This window comes from Lygodium microphyllum, chromosome 17 (assembly GCF_053477565.2).
Source record: "Lygodium microphyllum isolate KBCC chromosome 17, Lygodium_microphyllum_v1.1.10, whole genome shotgun sequence".
Taxonomy (NCBI): Eukaryota; Viridiplantae; Streptophyta; class Polypodiopsida; order Schizaeales; family Lygodiaceae; genus Lygodium; species Lygodium microphyllum.
This window is the reverse complement of record NC_141151.1, coordinates 107,374,804-107,390,578: the sequence shown is the minus strand read 5'-3', so window position 1 is coordinate 107,390,578 and position 15,775 is coordinate 107,374,804. Positions and strand designations below refer to the sequence as shown.

The window sequence follows — 15,775 nt, the reverse complement described above, 5'->3', positions numbered from 1 at the left end:
AAGAGATTATAGAGTCAAAGGATGAAGTTTGCAAGAGGAAAATCGTTGTCCTTGGTCCTATCGATCTGAAGAGAATGGGGGAGGTATACGTACAAATGGTTGTGAATGTCTCTTGTATTTCTTCAGAAGAGGACTATCTAAGTATTTCGCTTGAGGACAAATCCATGCTTGTTAAGAAAGATATTCAATTGTCAGATTCTGTAGTCTTTTGTTGCATAAGGTAAGGCATTTTGACTCAAAATCTTTATTTTATAGAATGGTAGTGTTGTTCATTGCAACTGACATTTCTTTGTTTTTGCTATTTATTTTAGGGCATTGATTGCTTCTCTCAACTAAGAAATCTCTAAAGCTATATTTATCGTTGATCCACTATTATCAGTGGAATTGTTTTCAAGATCTCATTCAAACATACAAATATTTTTCAAAACGTTTGATCTAATCACAAACTACCTTTTTTTTCCTTATGTCGAAAGGTATGCAATTTTGCAAAGGGCTAACTATACTTCTTTGTAGTATGTATTTTTTACTAACATTTTACCTTGCAGAGGACATTGGAGCCTAATATATATTGATATTCTCACTAGAGAAATTTTCCTTATGAACTCTCTCAGTGGTATCCACGGTCAAGCAAAAATGTGTATTGAATACAATAATCCTCACTTTTTGGTTTATTGCTTATTTTATTTTATTATCTTTTTTTAGTAACATATTTCCATTTACAGTGCTGCCAAGTTGGTGGTTACCTTTTTGGACACCACATATAAGGATATTACTAATCCTCAAAAACCATATAGCTTTCTCTTACAAGAAGTGCCCTTGCAAAATTATGCACATTCTTGTGGATGGAGAGTAATTTCAATTGTTTGTAGAACAATAGATTCAAAGATTCTCAAGATAGATGGGGTTAATGTAAGTATTGGAGATTTTGGCTAAAAAAGAGTAGAGAATCACGAAGTGGACTCTACTATCTCCAAAAAGGAGGAGACAAGAATACCATATTCTTGCACACGTGGATAACTCTCTTTGGCCCTTTCCTTAATCCTGTGAATGACAAAATTGTATTTTTTGAAGCATTTTTTGCCCTAATGATTTTTACACATTTTTTATGTACAAAAGGGTCCTATATAAAGGGGTTACTTAAAAATTGAATAGAAAATGGTTATGTTTTATTACAAAAATATTCATAGATAAGGATATGTACAAATAGGCCTTGAATGCATGTGATATAGAGGGTATACATATAGTGAATTCCCTAGGAATAACAACTTTTTCTTCTTATTCTTCTCTTTCTAGTTGGAGCGAGTACAGTCTCTGAAGATGGAGCTCACTTGAGGAGCATCACTCAAGTCATGAAGCCATTGATAATCCTTTATGACTCGACCAAAATAAAAATGTAAATTGGTGAGCTCACTATGGCATTTGTGAGAGTGTACAATGATTATGTGAGAGATAACCATAGCCTTGTCATTGGAAAAAATTGAATCAATAAGCATTCCGTCAAGTCTAACATCAAGCTTACGAAAGCCTCGAGTAAGTTACTCATGATTATATGTGTGTATCACGTGGGTTCAAAATAAGGTATTTTTTAAATTCAATTTTTATATACTTTTTACATACAGAAGGGTGTAATATAAAGGGGTTATTTACAGTTTGAACAGAATAGGGTTATGTTTTATTCAAGAAAAATTCACTGATAAGGATATTTTTAAATAGGCCTTGAACGCATGTGATGTAGAGGATATACATATAGTAACTTCCCCGAGATGAAAGCTCTGATAGAAAAGCATTCCTAATGACCAAATGGTGTTCTAAATGCGGTCTTAAACACATCAAATCAATGTATGCAAGTTTGATGATATCATGATTTGAGATCTATTTTACTAAAAATTATAGCTCCCCTAAGTATATCTAATAGATCATCTATTCTTAGGATAGGGTATCAATTTTTTATATTCACTTTTTTAAATATCCTATAATCAATGAACATATGTAAGTTTTGTTGTTTTTTCAACCAAAAGGATAAGTACACCAAATAGTGAAGAACTACAATGTATCAAATCTTTACATATTAACTTAGTCACTTGTTTTTATATTTCTTTTTTGTCAAATGACTGTGTCGATATAGATCTTTATGTAGTGAATTTACCCCATGAAAAAGTTATAGCTTGTGTTCTTTGTCTTCATGAGATGGTGGCAATTCAGATGGATAATGATTAGTAAAATAATGTCTATATGAGTCCAAGAACCTTTTCTATGAGATGATCAACCCCAAAAATTTAAGAAATTTAACTTTAGTTACAAAAAGCATACATGTTTTTGGTTGTTTTGTGAGTACTCGTTTATCTTGTGTGTGACTAATGAGTGAAAACAATTCAATTTTGGATCATTAGTCAATGAAATAGATAAGCTTTGAAATTCAAAAGTGACAATTTGAGTATGATAGTCAATATCTGCATTGTATTTACATCTAAATAGCTAATGTCAAATTATTAAGAGATGCAAGTAAGAAATCACACTTTTCTTTATATATATCCATAGAAATTACTAGCCCTTTAATATTTCATGTACTATTATATCTAGTGCCTTGGAATGCAGACTAAACTTAATACAATGAAGGACTTGTCTATAGTTGTAACTTCTTGACCAACTTTTTAGAAATGAAATCACAGAATCTATCGTCATAGTAACATCGAAATTTTATTCATCTTAAGCAAAGCATGTAAAGAGATATGCATACATGATTTTGCATAGTTTGATACATTTTATTATTATAAGAAATCCATAGTCCAATCGAGTGATATTGTGCAACTAAGCTATGGTATTATTGTTACTGTTGGATGGAAGCTTGACTCAATAATTACTCGAAGATGGCCAAGTTTTCCATATCGATAACAATTAGACTTGAATCTTTTTTCTAAGCATTACAATTTGTAGCTTGAGGTTTTCCTTTATTGTCTCTGACTTTTTGATTAGTCCCACTTCTAGACTAAAAGTTTAAACATTGATTTGGTGGGAATAATTAGGGCATTAAGTATCAAAAGGTTTCTTTTTGGATCACAATTGTTGTTGAAAAAAGGGGATTGGCTAGGTTATTATACTCCAACAAGAATTTGGGCAATAGTTTGCAATTTTTTTTTCACATCATGGACATAGGAAATAGCATCATGAAGAGAAATGGATTTAAGAGAATTCAACTTAGCTTCAATGCTGAATTGGAGACCTTCATATTTAAGTTGTAGCGTGCTCTCAAGAATTGCCTCAAGTATGTCAAACAATAAAGTCATTGGCAAAAGCTTTCACCTTTTTACCAAGTCAAAATTGCCCAAATTTCCTTGCGTGAAGGTGAAACTTAGGTGGAATGAAAAGATCTTTAACTTTGTCTTGAAACTCAGTCCACATCTTTGGTGGCCATTGGAGTCATGAAGATCTAAGTTATCCATGATCTCCCTTTTAGCATGGAAGCACTCGGTCCACATCTTTGGTGGGCATTGGAGTCATGAAGATCTAAGTTATCCATGATCTCCCTTATAGCATGAGCTTCCAATGCAATACACTTTGGCCATCCCTTTCTCCATATTGCTAGGATGTGTGTAAAGGCATGGTTACATATGACCCTCAAAAGGAGATGTGCTTGTTTTTAGTTTATGGTCTTTTTGGTGTAATTGGATGTGCACAGCAGTATATTTAAAACATATATTACCCATCTTGAAATGTCTATCCATATGTTGGTGATGGAAAATCTAATATCGATGATGATGATTGCATGCATCATGTGATTTTGACATGTTAGTTTATTTGGTTATTAATGTTTTTGCTATGGTAGATGGAAGTGCCCTATTACTTAGTCTCTTTAATGTGTATAAATAGATGAGAGAGTTTCTAATTTTGTTTCCAATTAACTTCAATCATTGGCATTCTAGTGTTGATGCATGTGAACAATTTAAGAATATGTTGGTTTTGATGTGATTTAATGTATTAGGGTGTTGATTGTGTGGACCATTACATCAATGTATTGCTAGAAACTTAAAGAACAACTTTAGAGCAATACAAGAATCAAAGAACAAGTTTAGAGCAAGAGAAGAATGAGAAAGCATGAGCGCCTGTAAATTATAATACTGACAGTAGCATATAGAAATATTACAAGGATATATTGGCGAACCTAAGTATATGAAGGCAAGGAAAGGAATAAAAAATGTGTGGGTAGGCAAGTTTTTACATTCCTTTACTACAAGGTGGTTGTAAAGCTACATGTACAAACACACATATACCCGCCCACCAAAGGAGGCCAAGAGAGGCTAGAGATAGTCTCTCTTTATGCGTAGCCATACTGGTACTTGTCTCTCCTCACTGTCCGCATGGCGCTGCAACCGATGGAGTAAACGATGATGAGGAAGACGAGAATGACCACATTCACTATCGCCACCTTGCGCCAGTCCTTCTTCACGTTCTGAAGAACTCCCGCCTTGCACGAGTCGCAGTCGAAGCACAGCTGTGACTCGTCGTTGCTCCAGGTGGTGCAGTCTGTGTCGTCGCTGATCGGCGTCACCAGTTTGGTCCAGTTGGTTGGTGATTGGTATACGAAGCCGCAGCTGGTGGGTGGCTTGCAACACCCGGACTGCAGCAACAACCACAACAACAACAAGTATTGCATTAAGAATATTACTTAGATTCTCATTCCTGACACGGGAATACACTGTGCCATAGTAGCCCTCTCACAGCTTGGAATTCCTTTACAGTGCGCATAGATAATACACTGTGCCATTGTAGCTCTCTCACAGCTTGGAATTCCTTTACAGTGCGCATAGAAAATATATTATTATTATTACACCTTGGAATGTAAGACACATGGTTTGAGCTTACTTAAGCACCTATGTAACTCAACCCACACTCATGCCCCTTGTAATCAAAAATCTACAAAACATCCCTAAAATCAAATGCTAGTAGTCTAAAATTCCTCTTCAAGGGGACATAACTTGATATTATCCCTGTGGTTGTAGGGCTAGTCAAGAAACCTTCAGGCCCAAAATAATCAGAATGAGTGGATGACTGCAACTAAATGGATAGCAAAGTGCTAAGAAAAGTCGAGCAGAAACATTGCAAATGGATAGCAAAGTGCTAAGAAAAGTCAAGCAGAAACATTGCAAATGGATAGCAAAGTGCTAAGAAAAGTCGAGCAAAAACATTGCAAACCCTGTAGAAGGGGAACCCACTAATCTTAAAAAGCACTACTTGTTGCCAATGTTTATTTGGACACTAAAAACGATAAGGCTTTTGGCTAAATTTTAGCCATGTTCTCTTTGAATGTTCATCATGTAAGGAAGATGATTTGGTGGCTTTTGAAAGGGCTAGGGAAGAACTAAAAAGTTTCGGAAGAATTACAGTCATGTCCTCTCTAAATGTTGGCAGGTGCAACACAGAAATTTGGTAGCTCTATGAAAGGGCTAGGGGTGAAAGAGCACAAGGAAGAACATTGATGCATAACACTCCTTAAGAGATATAGCTAAGCCCCAAGATGTTTTGACAAGATTGTTGAAAGGGGTAGGGGAGAATATAAAGTTTGGCAAGAATTTCAAGGCCCATGTCCTCCTTGAAAGTTTGTGGTTGTAAAGCAGAGATTTTGGTAGGCTCAGGAAGGGTTAGGGGTGGAAGGGCTAGGGGTGAAAGGGCCTAGGAAGAATGTCGATGTATAATGCTCTTCTTCTTTCCCTTTTTTACCAACAAGCCATGTAGTAGCTTGTAGTGTAGTGTCCCCCACGTCATTGTGAGTTGATGTAACTATTTCTCAAGATATATTCTCTATAGAAGTATTCAACTTGTAACATATTTACATTACTTTTTAAAAAATCTATTCGATAATATATTTGGTATGGTATTGATGGTATCGTTAAATGAAAACAGACGAAGGGGCGGTGCACACAATGGGCGTGTTTTTTATTTTTCCTTTTTTTGGGGGGGATAAATAAATAGCATAACCAGGGGGGAAAAAACAGAAAGAAAAGAAACGAGTAAACAAATAAATAACATTACCTCGATCGGGGAGAGATCAGCGCTGTCGAAGGCCAGGCTGGAGGTGTATTTCTTGTCGAGCTTCCGGCAGGTGTCGGAGTCGGCGAGGCAGCTGCGGATCTTGTGCCAGCGGCTGGACTGGCCGACGAGGTGGCGCTCCAGCCACTTGGAGTAGTTCCCCAGGTGGAACTCCCGGAAGCCTTTGCCCGACACGGCGTCCCCGGCGCCCTTGTTGGTCACCACGAACGCAAACACCGTGAAGCAGAAGAGCAGGATGATGAGCACCAGCATCACCACCAGATACACCCACAGCAGCCATACTATCCCGCAGCACGCCCCCAGCATCCCCGCCAGCGACACCAGCAGTATGAAAACCCCGATCACTATCACCGGGTACTGCAGAAACCGCACGCAGTCCGTCTCGTGTGCCTTCGTCGCTAGCCATATCCCCGCTCCTATAATCGGAATCGACAGCAGTGCTGTCAGGAAATTCAATATGCCGGTCAGATTCTTGCTGAATTCCCCCATGCTTGCTCTGTAATATATATTGCTTGTTCTGGGCCGCGCAGGATTAGTTGGCGATGCGCCGGAAGACAATTAGTCCGTATTACTTATCTGGATGATTCAATGAATCCCTCTGTGTGTGTCTGTGTGTATATCTCTGAGAGAGAGAGAGAGAGAGAGAGAGAGAGAGACGCGCAGGATGTATCTAAAACTATACCAGGGTCTCAGCCTTGTAGCTACGTATGGGCGATACTCTCACAGAAAGAGAGAGACGAGTCACGATTCGCAGGCTTTAAAATACGAAAAATTGAGGTAGCTTGTAGAGCTATGGATGGACGATTCTCTCAGCCTCTCGCCTGCTACGCTTATTTATTTGTGTGTGTGTGCGTGTGTGCGTGTGTGTTTTGGAGGGGGGGGAAGAGTATGCGATGTGTATCGGTTTGACCCCGCGGCTAAGCGCGGTCGTGTTTTGGACGCATTTTTCTCCTGTGATCTGCGAAGCTTCCTCGCACGTTCCTCTCTCCTTGGTTTTTCCTATCTCCACACTTCTCGCTGTGTCATGAGTCATCACGCGCAAAAGATCGGTTCCACGTTTAGTAAGGAATCATGGTGGGACCTGCGTGACCCGTTCATCGAGATATTTACCGTGTCATGTGGATAGTGACTCTATGACGTTCCACGCTGAGATAGAAGACTAGTCCATCACGTCCGTCAGTTCGAGTGTAGTTGCCGGTTACGGTGCTAGTTAGTGCTTGTGGCAAACGTTTTCTCATTGATGAGGTAAGCTTCTCCAGGTGTAAAGATTGTAGGGCCTAGGCTCTCTCTCTCTCTCCCTCTCAAATTAAAACCCCTCCCCTCTCTCACTTATAATTTTTCTCTTTCTTTTATTTCCCTTTTCCCCCCTCTTTCTCTCATGTGTAAGAGTTCTCTCTCTTTTTCTCTCTTATAATTAAATCAAACTTTTTTTAAAATCAAAAGTTTTTTTCTTTTTCTCTCTCAAATAAGTTAATTTTTTTGATTTAAATATTTATTTTAATTAAATATTTTAAAAGCTCTTTTTATTTAAAGAAAGAGAATGAGCGAAAAAAAAAGATTTTTTTTAAAAATAAGAAAGATAACATTTTTAAAAGCTCTTTTTTATTTAAAGGAGAGAGAGAGAAGAAGAAGAAGAAGAAAAAGAAGGATATTTTAAAAAAATAAAAATAAAAGCTCTTTTTTATTTAAAGAAGGAGAAAGAGAGATAGAGAGAGAGAAGAAGAAAAATGATTAAAAAAGAAGAAGAAAGAGAGAAAAATGGAGAGGGAGGAACAAGGATAGTCTTTTTTTAACTAAACATTTTTCTTCCTCCCCCTCTCTCTCATGTGTAGGGCCTAAGTTCTCTCTCTCTTCTTTTAATTAAACATTTTAAAGAGTTTTTGTAAATTTAAAAGAGAGAGAGAGAGAGAGATAAGAAGAAGAAGAAGAAGAAGAAGAAGGGTTTAAAAAAAGAAGAAAGAGAAAAAGATAGAGATGGGGAAAGAGGAAAGAGAATAGTCTTTTTTTAATTGAACATTTTTCTTCCTCCCCTCTTTTCCTCTCTCTCTATCTCTCTCATTAAATCAAAAATCAAAAGTCTCTCTCTCTCTCTCTCTCTCTCTCTCTCTCTCTCTCTCTCTCTTTCTTAGTTAGGTTTAACTTTTTAATTTAATTTTTTTAATTAAATATTTTTAAAAGCTTTTTTAAATTTAAAGGAGAGAGAGAAAAGAAGAAGAAGAAGAAGAAGAAGGATTTAAAAAAAGAAGAAAGAGAAAAAGAGGGAGAGATGGGGATGTTGAGATATCGAGCTCCACTCGTGATACGCCAGGGTGACCGTTGTGCATTTATGTCACCGACTTGTCAGTTGCAGACGCGGTTGGTACACCGCCCATGAATAATAGCTACATGATAGCTATCCTTATCTACTCTAGTTCGTGGCTCAGTTAGTATGCCACCTTAGTTAGTTGAGTTTGGTTTGAGACCCATATATAGGGTTCTTCTATTTCTTTGTACTTGAGTTCTTTTGGCTTACACAACTAAGAAGAGGAAAACTGTTTTCAGCCTCCACCCTTGTGTGTCTTCCCCCATTGTGCAAGCAAGAAAGCTTCAAGCGAGACTCCTTCCTTCTCTCCCACAATCTTGACATGGTATCAGAGCCTTGTTCGTGGTAAGGAGCTCAAGAAAGCAAGCCAAGCTCGCGGTGGTTTGGTAAGAGGAGCAGTGTTGCTTTCATTTCCTGTTTTGGGAGCAGATCTCTGCAGGTAGCACAGCCGGAAATTGCAGGAGTGCATTGTCTCAGGTTGAGACGCCCTTCGCGGTGAAGCAAGAGGGCAGTATATGCTGCGGGCGAGGGCTTTAGCCCTCGACGACCTTGTTTTTTTGATTTGAGGCCATTTCGGGGCCTGTTTTGCAGACGGAAGTTTTCTGCACGCACTCAAGAAAAGGCTCAGTTTTATGCTGTGCGACCACTGTTCTACAGGTCGGTGAAAAGTTACTGTAGAAATTGCATCATATGCTTGTGCGCAGAGACATTGGGAGTTTCAGAATCATCCTTGGTTCCTGTTTATGCAAAATCGTCACTAGGAAGTGACTGTGTGGTCAAATACCACTTTCGCCAGTTTTGCAGATTTGCCCTTGTGAGGGTGAAGCTGTGTTTTTTGCAGTGACAGAATTTCTTGCAGTATTCTGTAATGGCGTCTGATTCTCTTTCACAGATTGTCACTGAAAAGCTTGACAAGAACAACTTCCAGGCATGGAAGTTTAGAATGACGAATTTCCTTATGGGAAAAGGATATTGGGAATTTGTTGCAGGAAATGAAAAAGAACCAGTTCTTCCTGATGTTCCCAATCAACAACAAATGCAGGCATTTAAAACATGGCATGAGAGAGCCAGGAAAGTTATGTATTGGCTGTCTATCAGTATTTCAGACTCTATGATTGTGCATATTCAGGATGCAAGTACGCCAAAAGAGGCATGGGATACTTTGTCAAAAATGTATAGCACAAATACGCAAGCCAGGAAAATGCAGCTCAAGCAAGAGTTGCATAATGTGCAAAGAGAAAGTATGAGCATCAACGACTACCACATGAAGGTGAAGAAGATTGCAGATGCACTTGCTTCCATTGGGTCGCCAGTGGAAGATGATGATTTAGTTTCCGTGACCTTGAATGGTCTAGGAAAGGATTATGCACAGTTTCGGACATCCATTTCAGTTCGTGAAAGATTTCCTGATTTTGAGGAGTTGATTGCTCTTCTAATTTCTGAGGAACAGAGAAATGGTGGTGCATCTTCTTCAGGAGGAACTTCAAAAGAAGCTGTCTTCTACTCAAATGCCGGAAGAGGTAGAGGCAGAGGTAGAGGAGGCCGATTTGGAGGCCGTGGCAGAAATCAGAATATGCAGCAAACTCAAGAAAACCAGTCCTATGGAGGAGGACGTGGTAACTCTAGAGGCAGGGGGAGCCAAAGAGGTCGTGGTGGATGGCAAAGAGGCCAAAATGCAAACAGTAATGTTGAATGCTACTACTGTGGTAAAATGGGTCATATGGCTAAAGACTGCTATAAAAAGCAGAATGACATCATGAATGGAAAACTGCAACAAGGGAATTATGCATCTTCTAGTAGACAGGGTGATGACAGAAATGAGCATTTGTTCATGGTGCAGCACATGAACAATTCTATGACAAGTGTAGAAGAAAGCAATGATGTATGGTATGTTGACTCAGGTGCATCAAACCACATGACAGGTCATGCAGAATGGATGGAGGATGCAAGGAAAATGGAAAAACCAGGATTTGTGGAGACTGGTGATGATACTGCACATCCTATTGTGCAGATTGGAAAAATTCCCTTGTCTATGCAGGGTGGGAAAAAGAAATACCTGTCCGATGTATTTCATGTCCCGAATATCACCAAGAATCTGGTTTCAGTTGGTCAAATGGTTGAACAGGGCTTGCAGGTCAGATTTAATCCTCATGGATGCTTTGTTGAGGATATGAAAAATAAAGGTCGCTTGATAGCAAAAGGAAAGAAGAAGGGCAGAATGTTTACATTGGATGCAGACATGTCTGAATTGAGTGCAACAATGTTTGCACATGGGACCGGTGTAGTTGCAGATATTGATATCTGGCATAAACGCATTGGTCATGTTAATGTACAGCGACTTAAATCAATGCAGGCCCAAAATATTGTTGCAGGATTGCCCAAATTCAAGGTTGCAGAAATGCATAAGGTATGTGAAGCCTGTCAGTTTGGAAAACAGGCAAGGAAACCATTTCCTAGACATGTTCAAGAGAGTGAGAAGCCATTGGAATTAATTCACTCTGATGTGTGGACAACTAAAGCTGCATCTCTTGGAGGCTGTCATTATTTTGTCAGTTTTATTGATGACTATAGCAGAAAAGTTTGGGTGTATTTTATGAAAAAGAAAAGTGAAGTTTTTGGGCATTTCAAAACTCTTAAAGCTATGGTTGAAAAAGAAACAGGCTTGCAGATAAAATGCCTAAGGTCAGATGGAGGGGGAGAGTACCTCTCAAATGAGTTTGCAAAGTTCTTGCAGGAGCATGGCATAAAGCAGCAATATTCATGCAGTTATACCCCACAACAAAATGGAATTGCAGAAAGGAAAAACAGGCATATTGGAGAGGTATCTCGTGCCATGCTCAATGAAAAAGACTTGCCAGATTTTTATTGGGCTGAAGCAGTTGCTACAGCAGTCTACATAATGAACAGGACTCCCACTGCAGCAATACATGGAATGACTCCAGAGGAGAGGTATACTGGTAGGAAACCAGATATTTCTCATTTGAAAATTTTTGGTTGCATTGCCTATGTACATGTGCCAGATGAGCTGAGATCCAAGTTGGATCCAAAAGCTGAGAAGTGCATCTTTATTGGTTACTCTCTGCAGCAAAAAGGGTATAGATGCTATAACCCTTCTACTCGTAAGTTTACAGTGAGCAGAGATGTTGTTTTTGATGAGATGAGTAGCTGGTATAAACCAGTAAATGTGATTGATGATGAAGATGCACAAAATGGTAATGCTACACAGAATTCACAGCAGCAGTCACAAAATATTAGTGGACCTGGAGCGTCCTCTAGCAGTGGTTCACATTCTTCGCCATGGACAGGCAGATTGAGATCAGGAGAATCTTCTCAAAGCAATGCAGATAGTGGTATGCAGGTATCACGAAAAGGAAAAGAGAAGGTTGATCAGCCCATGTTTGATGTGAATGCAGGTCACTCTTATGTGGATGGTGAATCCAGTGGCTCAGAACAGAGCATTGATGATGAGTTGGGTATTCCTTCTATTGTTACACCTGGAGTAAGGAAGACCAGGGATGTTTTGAGAGCACCTGGGAGTGAACCTACTTTGCGCAGGTCTACAAGAGCTAGGTATCCTGTGGATAGGCTGAAATATGATGGATTTACAGCCATTCACTATGCATATATGGTCAAAGTGATACAGGAACCAGAACCCACATCTTTTGAGCAAGCCATGGGAAAAGAAAAATGGGAGAAAGCCATGGATGAAGAAATGGATGCCTTGGAAGCAAATGCTACATGGGAGTTAGTACCTTTGCCTGAAGGTAAGAATGCAATTGGTTGTAAGTGGGTTTATAAGGTGAAGCACAATGCTGATGGTTCTGTGAACAGATACAAGGCAAGATTAGTAGTCAAGGGGTATGCACAAACATATGGCATTGACTATGAAGAAACATTTAGTCCGGTTGCAAGGATGGCAACCGTAAGAGCAGTCATTGCTATGGCTGCATCAAAGGGATGGTCTTTACATCAGATGGATGTAAAGAATGCCTTTTTGCATGGTGATTTGCAAGAAGAGGTCTATATGGAGCAGCCACCAGGTTATGTGCATGCTGTTCATCCTGAGTTTGTTTGCAGGTTGAAGAAAGCCTTGTATGGCTTGAAGCAAGCACCTAGAGCATGGTCTGACAAGATAGGACAGTATCTTGTCACTATTGGCTTTCAGATTTCCAAGGCAGATTTCTCACTTTATGTGAGAAAAACAGAGAAAGGTATTATGCTGCTTGTCATTTATGTTGATGATTTGATTATGACAGGTGACAGTGATGAAGATATCCTTCATGTGAAAATGCTATTGAAGCAGAAGTTTGAGATGAAGGATTTGGGAGAGCTGCGTTATTTCTTGGGCATTGAGGTGATTAGATCACCAAGTGGGATACAGCTCTTGCAGAGGCAGTATGGATTGGACATGCTGTCCAAATATGGGATGACAGGCTGTAAGCCTATTTCAGTTCCTTTGGAGCAAAATGTGAAGCTGAGCACAGATGCAGGTGAGCTTCTAGAAGACCCTACTATGTACAGACGCATAGTAGGAAGTTTGATTTATATGACTATTACCAGGCCAGATTTGAGCTATGTTGTTGGATTGGTAAGTCAATTTATGCAGGCTCCAAGGAAACCACATTTGGATGCGGCTAGACGCATACTTAGGTATGTGAAGTCCACATTGCAGTATGGACTATTTTATGAGACTGGGGTTCAAATACAGTTGCATGGATACACTGATGCTGATTGGGCTGGTAGCATTTCTGATAGACGATCTACCAGTGGATATGTGTTCTCTTTTGGGAGTGCTGCAGTCACTTGGAGCAGCAAGAAACAGCCTACAGTTGCCTTGTCGAGCACAGAGGCTGAGTACAGGGGTGCAGCAATGGCTGCATGTGAGGTAGCTTGGTTACATAAGCTACTTTATGATATGCATCAGTCTACAGATGGGCCAGTTGTCATTTATTGTGACAATATGAGTAGTATACACTTGGCAAATAACCCAGTCTATCATGCTAGAACAAAGCACATTGAGGTGCATTATCACTATGTGCGAGAGAGGGTTTTACTAGGTCTTATTGATCTAGTTTATGTCAGCACAGAGGATCAGGTTGCTGACATATTCACGAAGGCATTGGGCGCAGAGAAGTTGCGCAAGTTCAGAGACCTGCTTGGTGTGCAGGAATTGGGATTGAGCTCGAGGGGGAGTGTTGAGATATCGAGCTCCACTCGTGATACGCCAGGGTGACCGTTGTGCATTTATGTCACCGACTTGTCAGTTGCAGACGCGGTTGGTACACCGCCCATGAATAAAAGCTACATGATAGCTATCCTTATCTACTCTAGTTCGTGGCTCAGTTAGTATGCCACCTTAGTTAGTTGAGTTTGGTTTGAGACCCATATATAGGGTTCTTCTATTTCTTTGTACTTGAGTTCTTTTGGCTTACACAACTAAGAAGAGGAAAACTGTTTTCAGCCTCCACCCTTGTGTGTCTTCCCCCATTGTGCAAGCAAGAAAGCTTCAAGCGAGACTCCTTCCTTCTCTCCCACAATCTTGACAGGGGAAAGAGGAAAGAGAATAGTCTTTTTTTAATTGAACATTTTACTTCCTCCCCTCTTTCCCTTTCTCTCTCTCTCACATTAAATCAAAAATCAAAAGTTCATCTCTCTCTCTCTCTCTCTCTCTCTCAGTTAGGTTTAACTTTTAATTTCAACTTTTATAATTAAATATTTTTAAAAGCTTTTTTAAATTTAAAGGAGAGAGAGAAAATAAGAAGAAGAAGGATAAAAAAAGAAGAAGAAAGCGAAAAAGTCAGAGAGGGGGGGAGATAGGAAAGAGAATAGTCTTTTTTTAAATTAACCGTTTTTCTTCCTCTTCCCTCCCCCCTCTCTTTCTCATGTGTAGGGCTTAGGTTCTCTCTCTCTCTCTCTCTCTCTCTCTCTTTCTCTCCTTTAATTAAATCAAACTTCTTTTTAAATTAAAATTCTCTCTCTCTCTCTCTCTCTCTCTCTCTCTCTCCCTCTCTCTCTCAGTTCGGTTAAAATTTTTAATTCAAACTTTCGTTTTAATTAAACATTTTTAAAAGTTTTTTAAATTTAAAGGAGAAAAAGAGAGAGAAGAAAAAAATGATAAAAGAAGAAGAAAGAGAAAAAGCTGAAGAGGGGAGGAAAGAGAATAGTCTTTTTTAAATTAAATATTTTTATTCTTCTCCCCTCCCCTTCTCTCTCTCATGTGTAGGGTTTAGGTTCTCTCTCTCTCTCTCTCTCTTAGGTTAGATTTTTTAATTTAAACTTTTCTTAATTAAACATTTTTAAAAACTTTTTAAATTTAAAGGAGAGAGAGAGAGAGAGAGAAGAAGAAGAAAGATAAAAAAAGAAAAAGAAAGATAAAAAGACGAAGAGGGGGGAAAATAGGAAAGAGAATAGTCTCTTTTAAATCAAACATTTTTCTTCTTCCCCTCTCTCTCTCCCATGTGTAGGGCCTAGGTTCTCTCTCTCTCTCTCTCTCTCTCTCTCTCTCTCTCATTGAGATTAAAATTTTTAATTTCAACTTTTCTTTTAATTAAACATTTTTTGGACATAGTTTTTCTCACACTTTGAGAAGAAGAAGAAGAAGAAGAAGAAGGATAAAAAAGAATAAGAAGAAAGAGAAAAGATAGAGATAGGGAGAGAAAGAGAAAGGAGAATAGTATTTTTTAAATTAAACCTTTTTTTATATAGTTTTTGACTTAAACAGAGAGACAAAAAGAAAATATATAATTTGAAAGAGAGAAAATAGAGAGAAAGGAAAAGAGAGAAAAAAGAAAAAATAATTATATATATATATATATATAGAGAGAGAGAGAGAGAGAGAGAGAGAGAGATACAAAGAGAGCAAAACAAAAAGAAGGGGAGAGAGAGGGGGAACAAAGAGAAAGAGAATTATAGAGAGAGGAAATATAAAATTTAAGAGAGAGAGAGAGGAAAAGAGGGGAGAGAAGAAAAGGATAGAGAGAAAATAAGAAGAGAGAATTTAAACACATTGAGAGAGAGAATTATAGAGAGAGAAATATAAAATTTAAAAGAAAGAGAAAAGAAAAAAAATATAAAGAGAGAGAAGAAGAGAATAAAGGAAAAAGAGGAGAGGGAGAGAGGGGGAAGAGAGAGAAGAAAAGCGGGGGGAGAGAGAGAGAGAGAGAGAGAATAAGAAGAAGAAGAAGAAGAAGAAGAAAGAGGAAAAGAGGAAGAGAGATGGGGGAAAAGAGAAAAGATAAAAGATAAAAGTCTTTTTTAAATTTAAATATTTTGAGAGAGAGAGAGAGAGAGAATATAAAATTTAAAAGAGAGAGAGGGAGAAGGAAAAAAAATAGGAGAAAGGGGAGGAGAAGAAAAGGGGGCAAGAGAGAGAGACGAGAACAAGAGAGAGAATATGAACATAAAGAGAGAGAATTATATATATGGAAA

General features: G+C 38.6%; 1 protein-coding gene across 1 annotated transcript; it reads right to left on the bottom strand.

The window, feature by feature from the left end:
• Window positions 1–4,081: 4,081 nt before the first annotated feature.
• On the bottom strand, window positions 4,082–7,004 carry LOC148022242 (tetraspanin-8-like). Its single transcript, XM_087697876.1, has 2 exons — window positions 6,028–7,004; window positions 4,082–4,615 (listed from the first exon to the last, which is right to left on the bottom strand). Exons 1-2 carry the CDS (start codon window positions 6,532–6,534, stop codon window positions 4,313–4,315), a joined length of 810 nt encoding a protein of 269 aa, XP_087554002.1. The 5' UTR covers window positions 6,535–7,004; the 3' UTR covers window positions 4,082–4,312.
• Between the last annotated feature and the right edge of the window lie 8,771 nt (window positions 7,005–15,775).

Excerpts from the sequence above, each read along its gene's own strand:
- LOC148022242 (XM_087697876.1), bottom strand. The coding sequence starts at position 6,534 with ATGGGGGAATTCAGCAAGAATCTGACCGGCATATTGAATTTCCTGACA. Across the intron at positions 4,616-6,027 it reads CTGATCTCTCCCCGATCGAG|TCCGGGTGTTGCAAGCCACC; the intron begins GTAATGTTATTT and ends TTGTTGCTGCAG.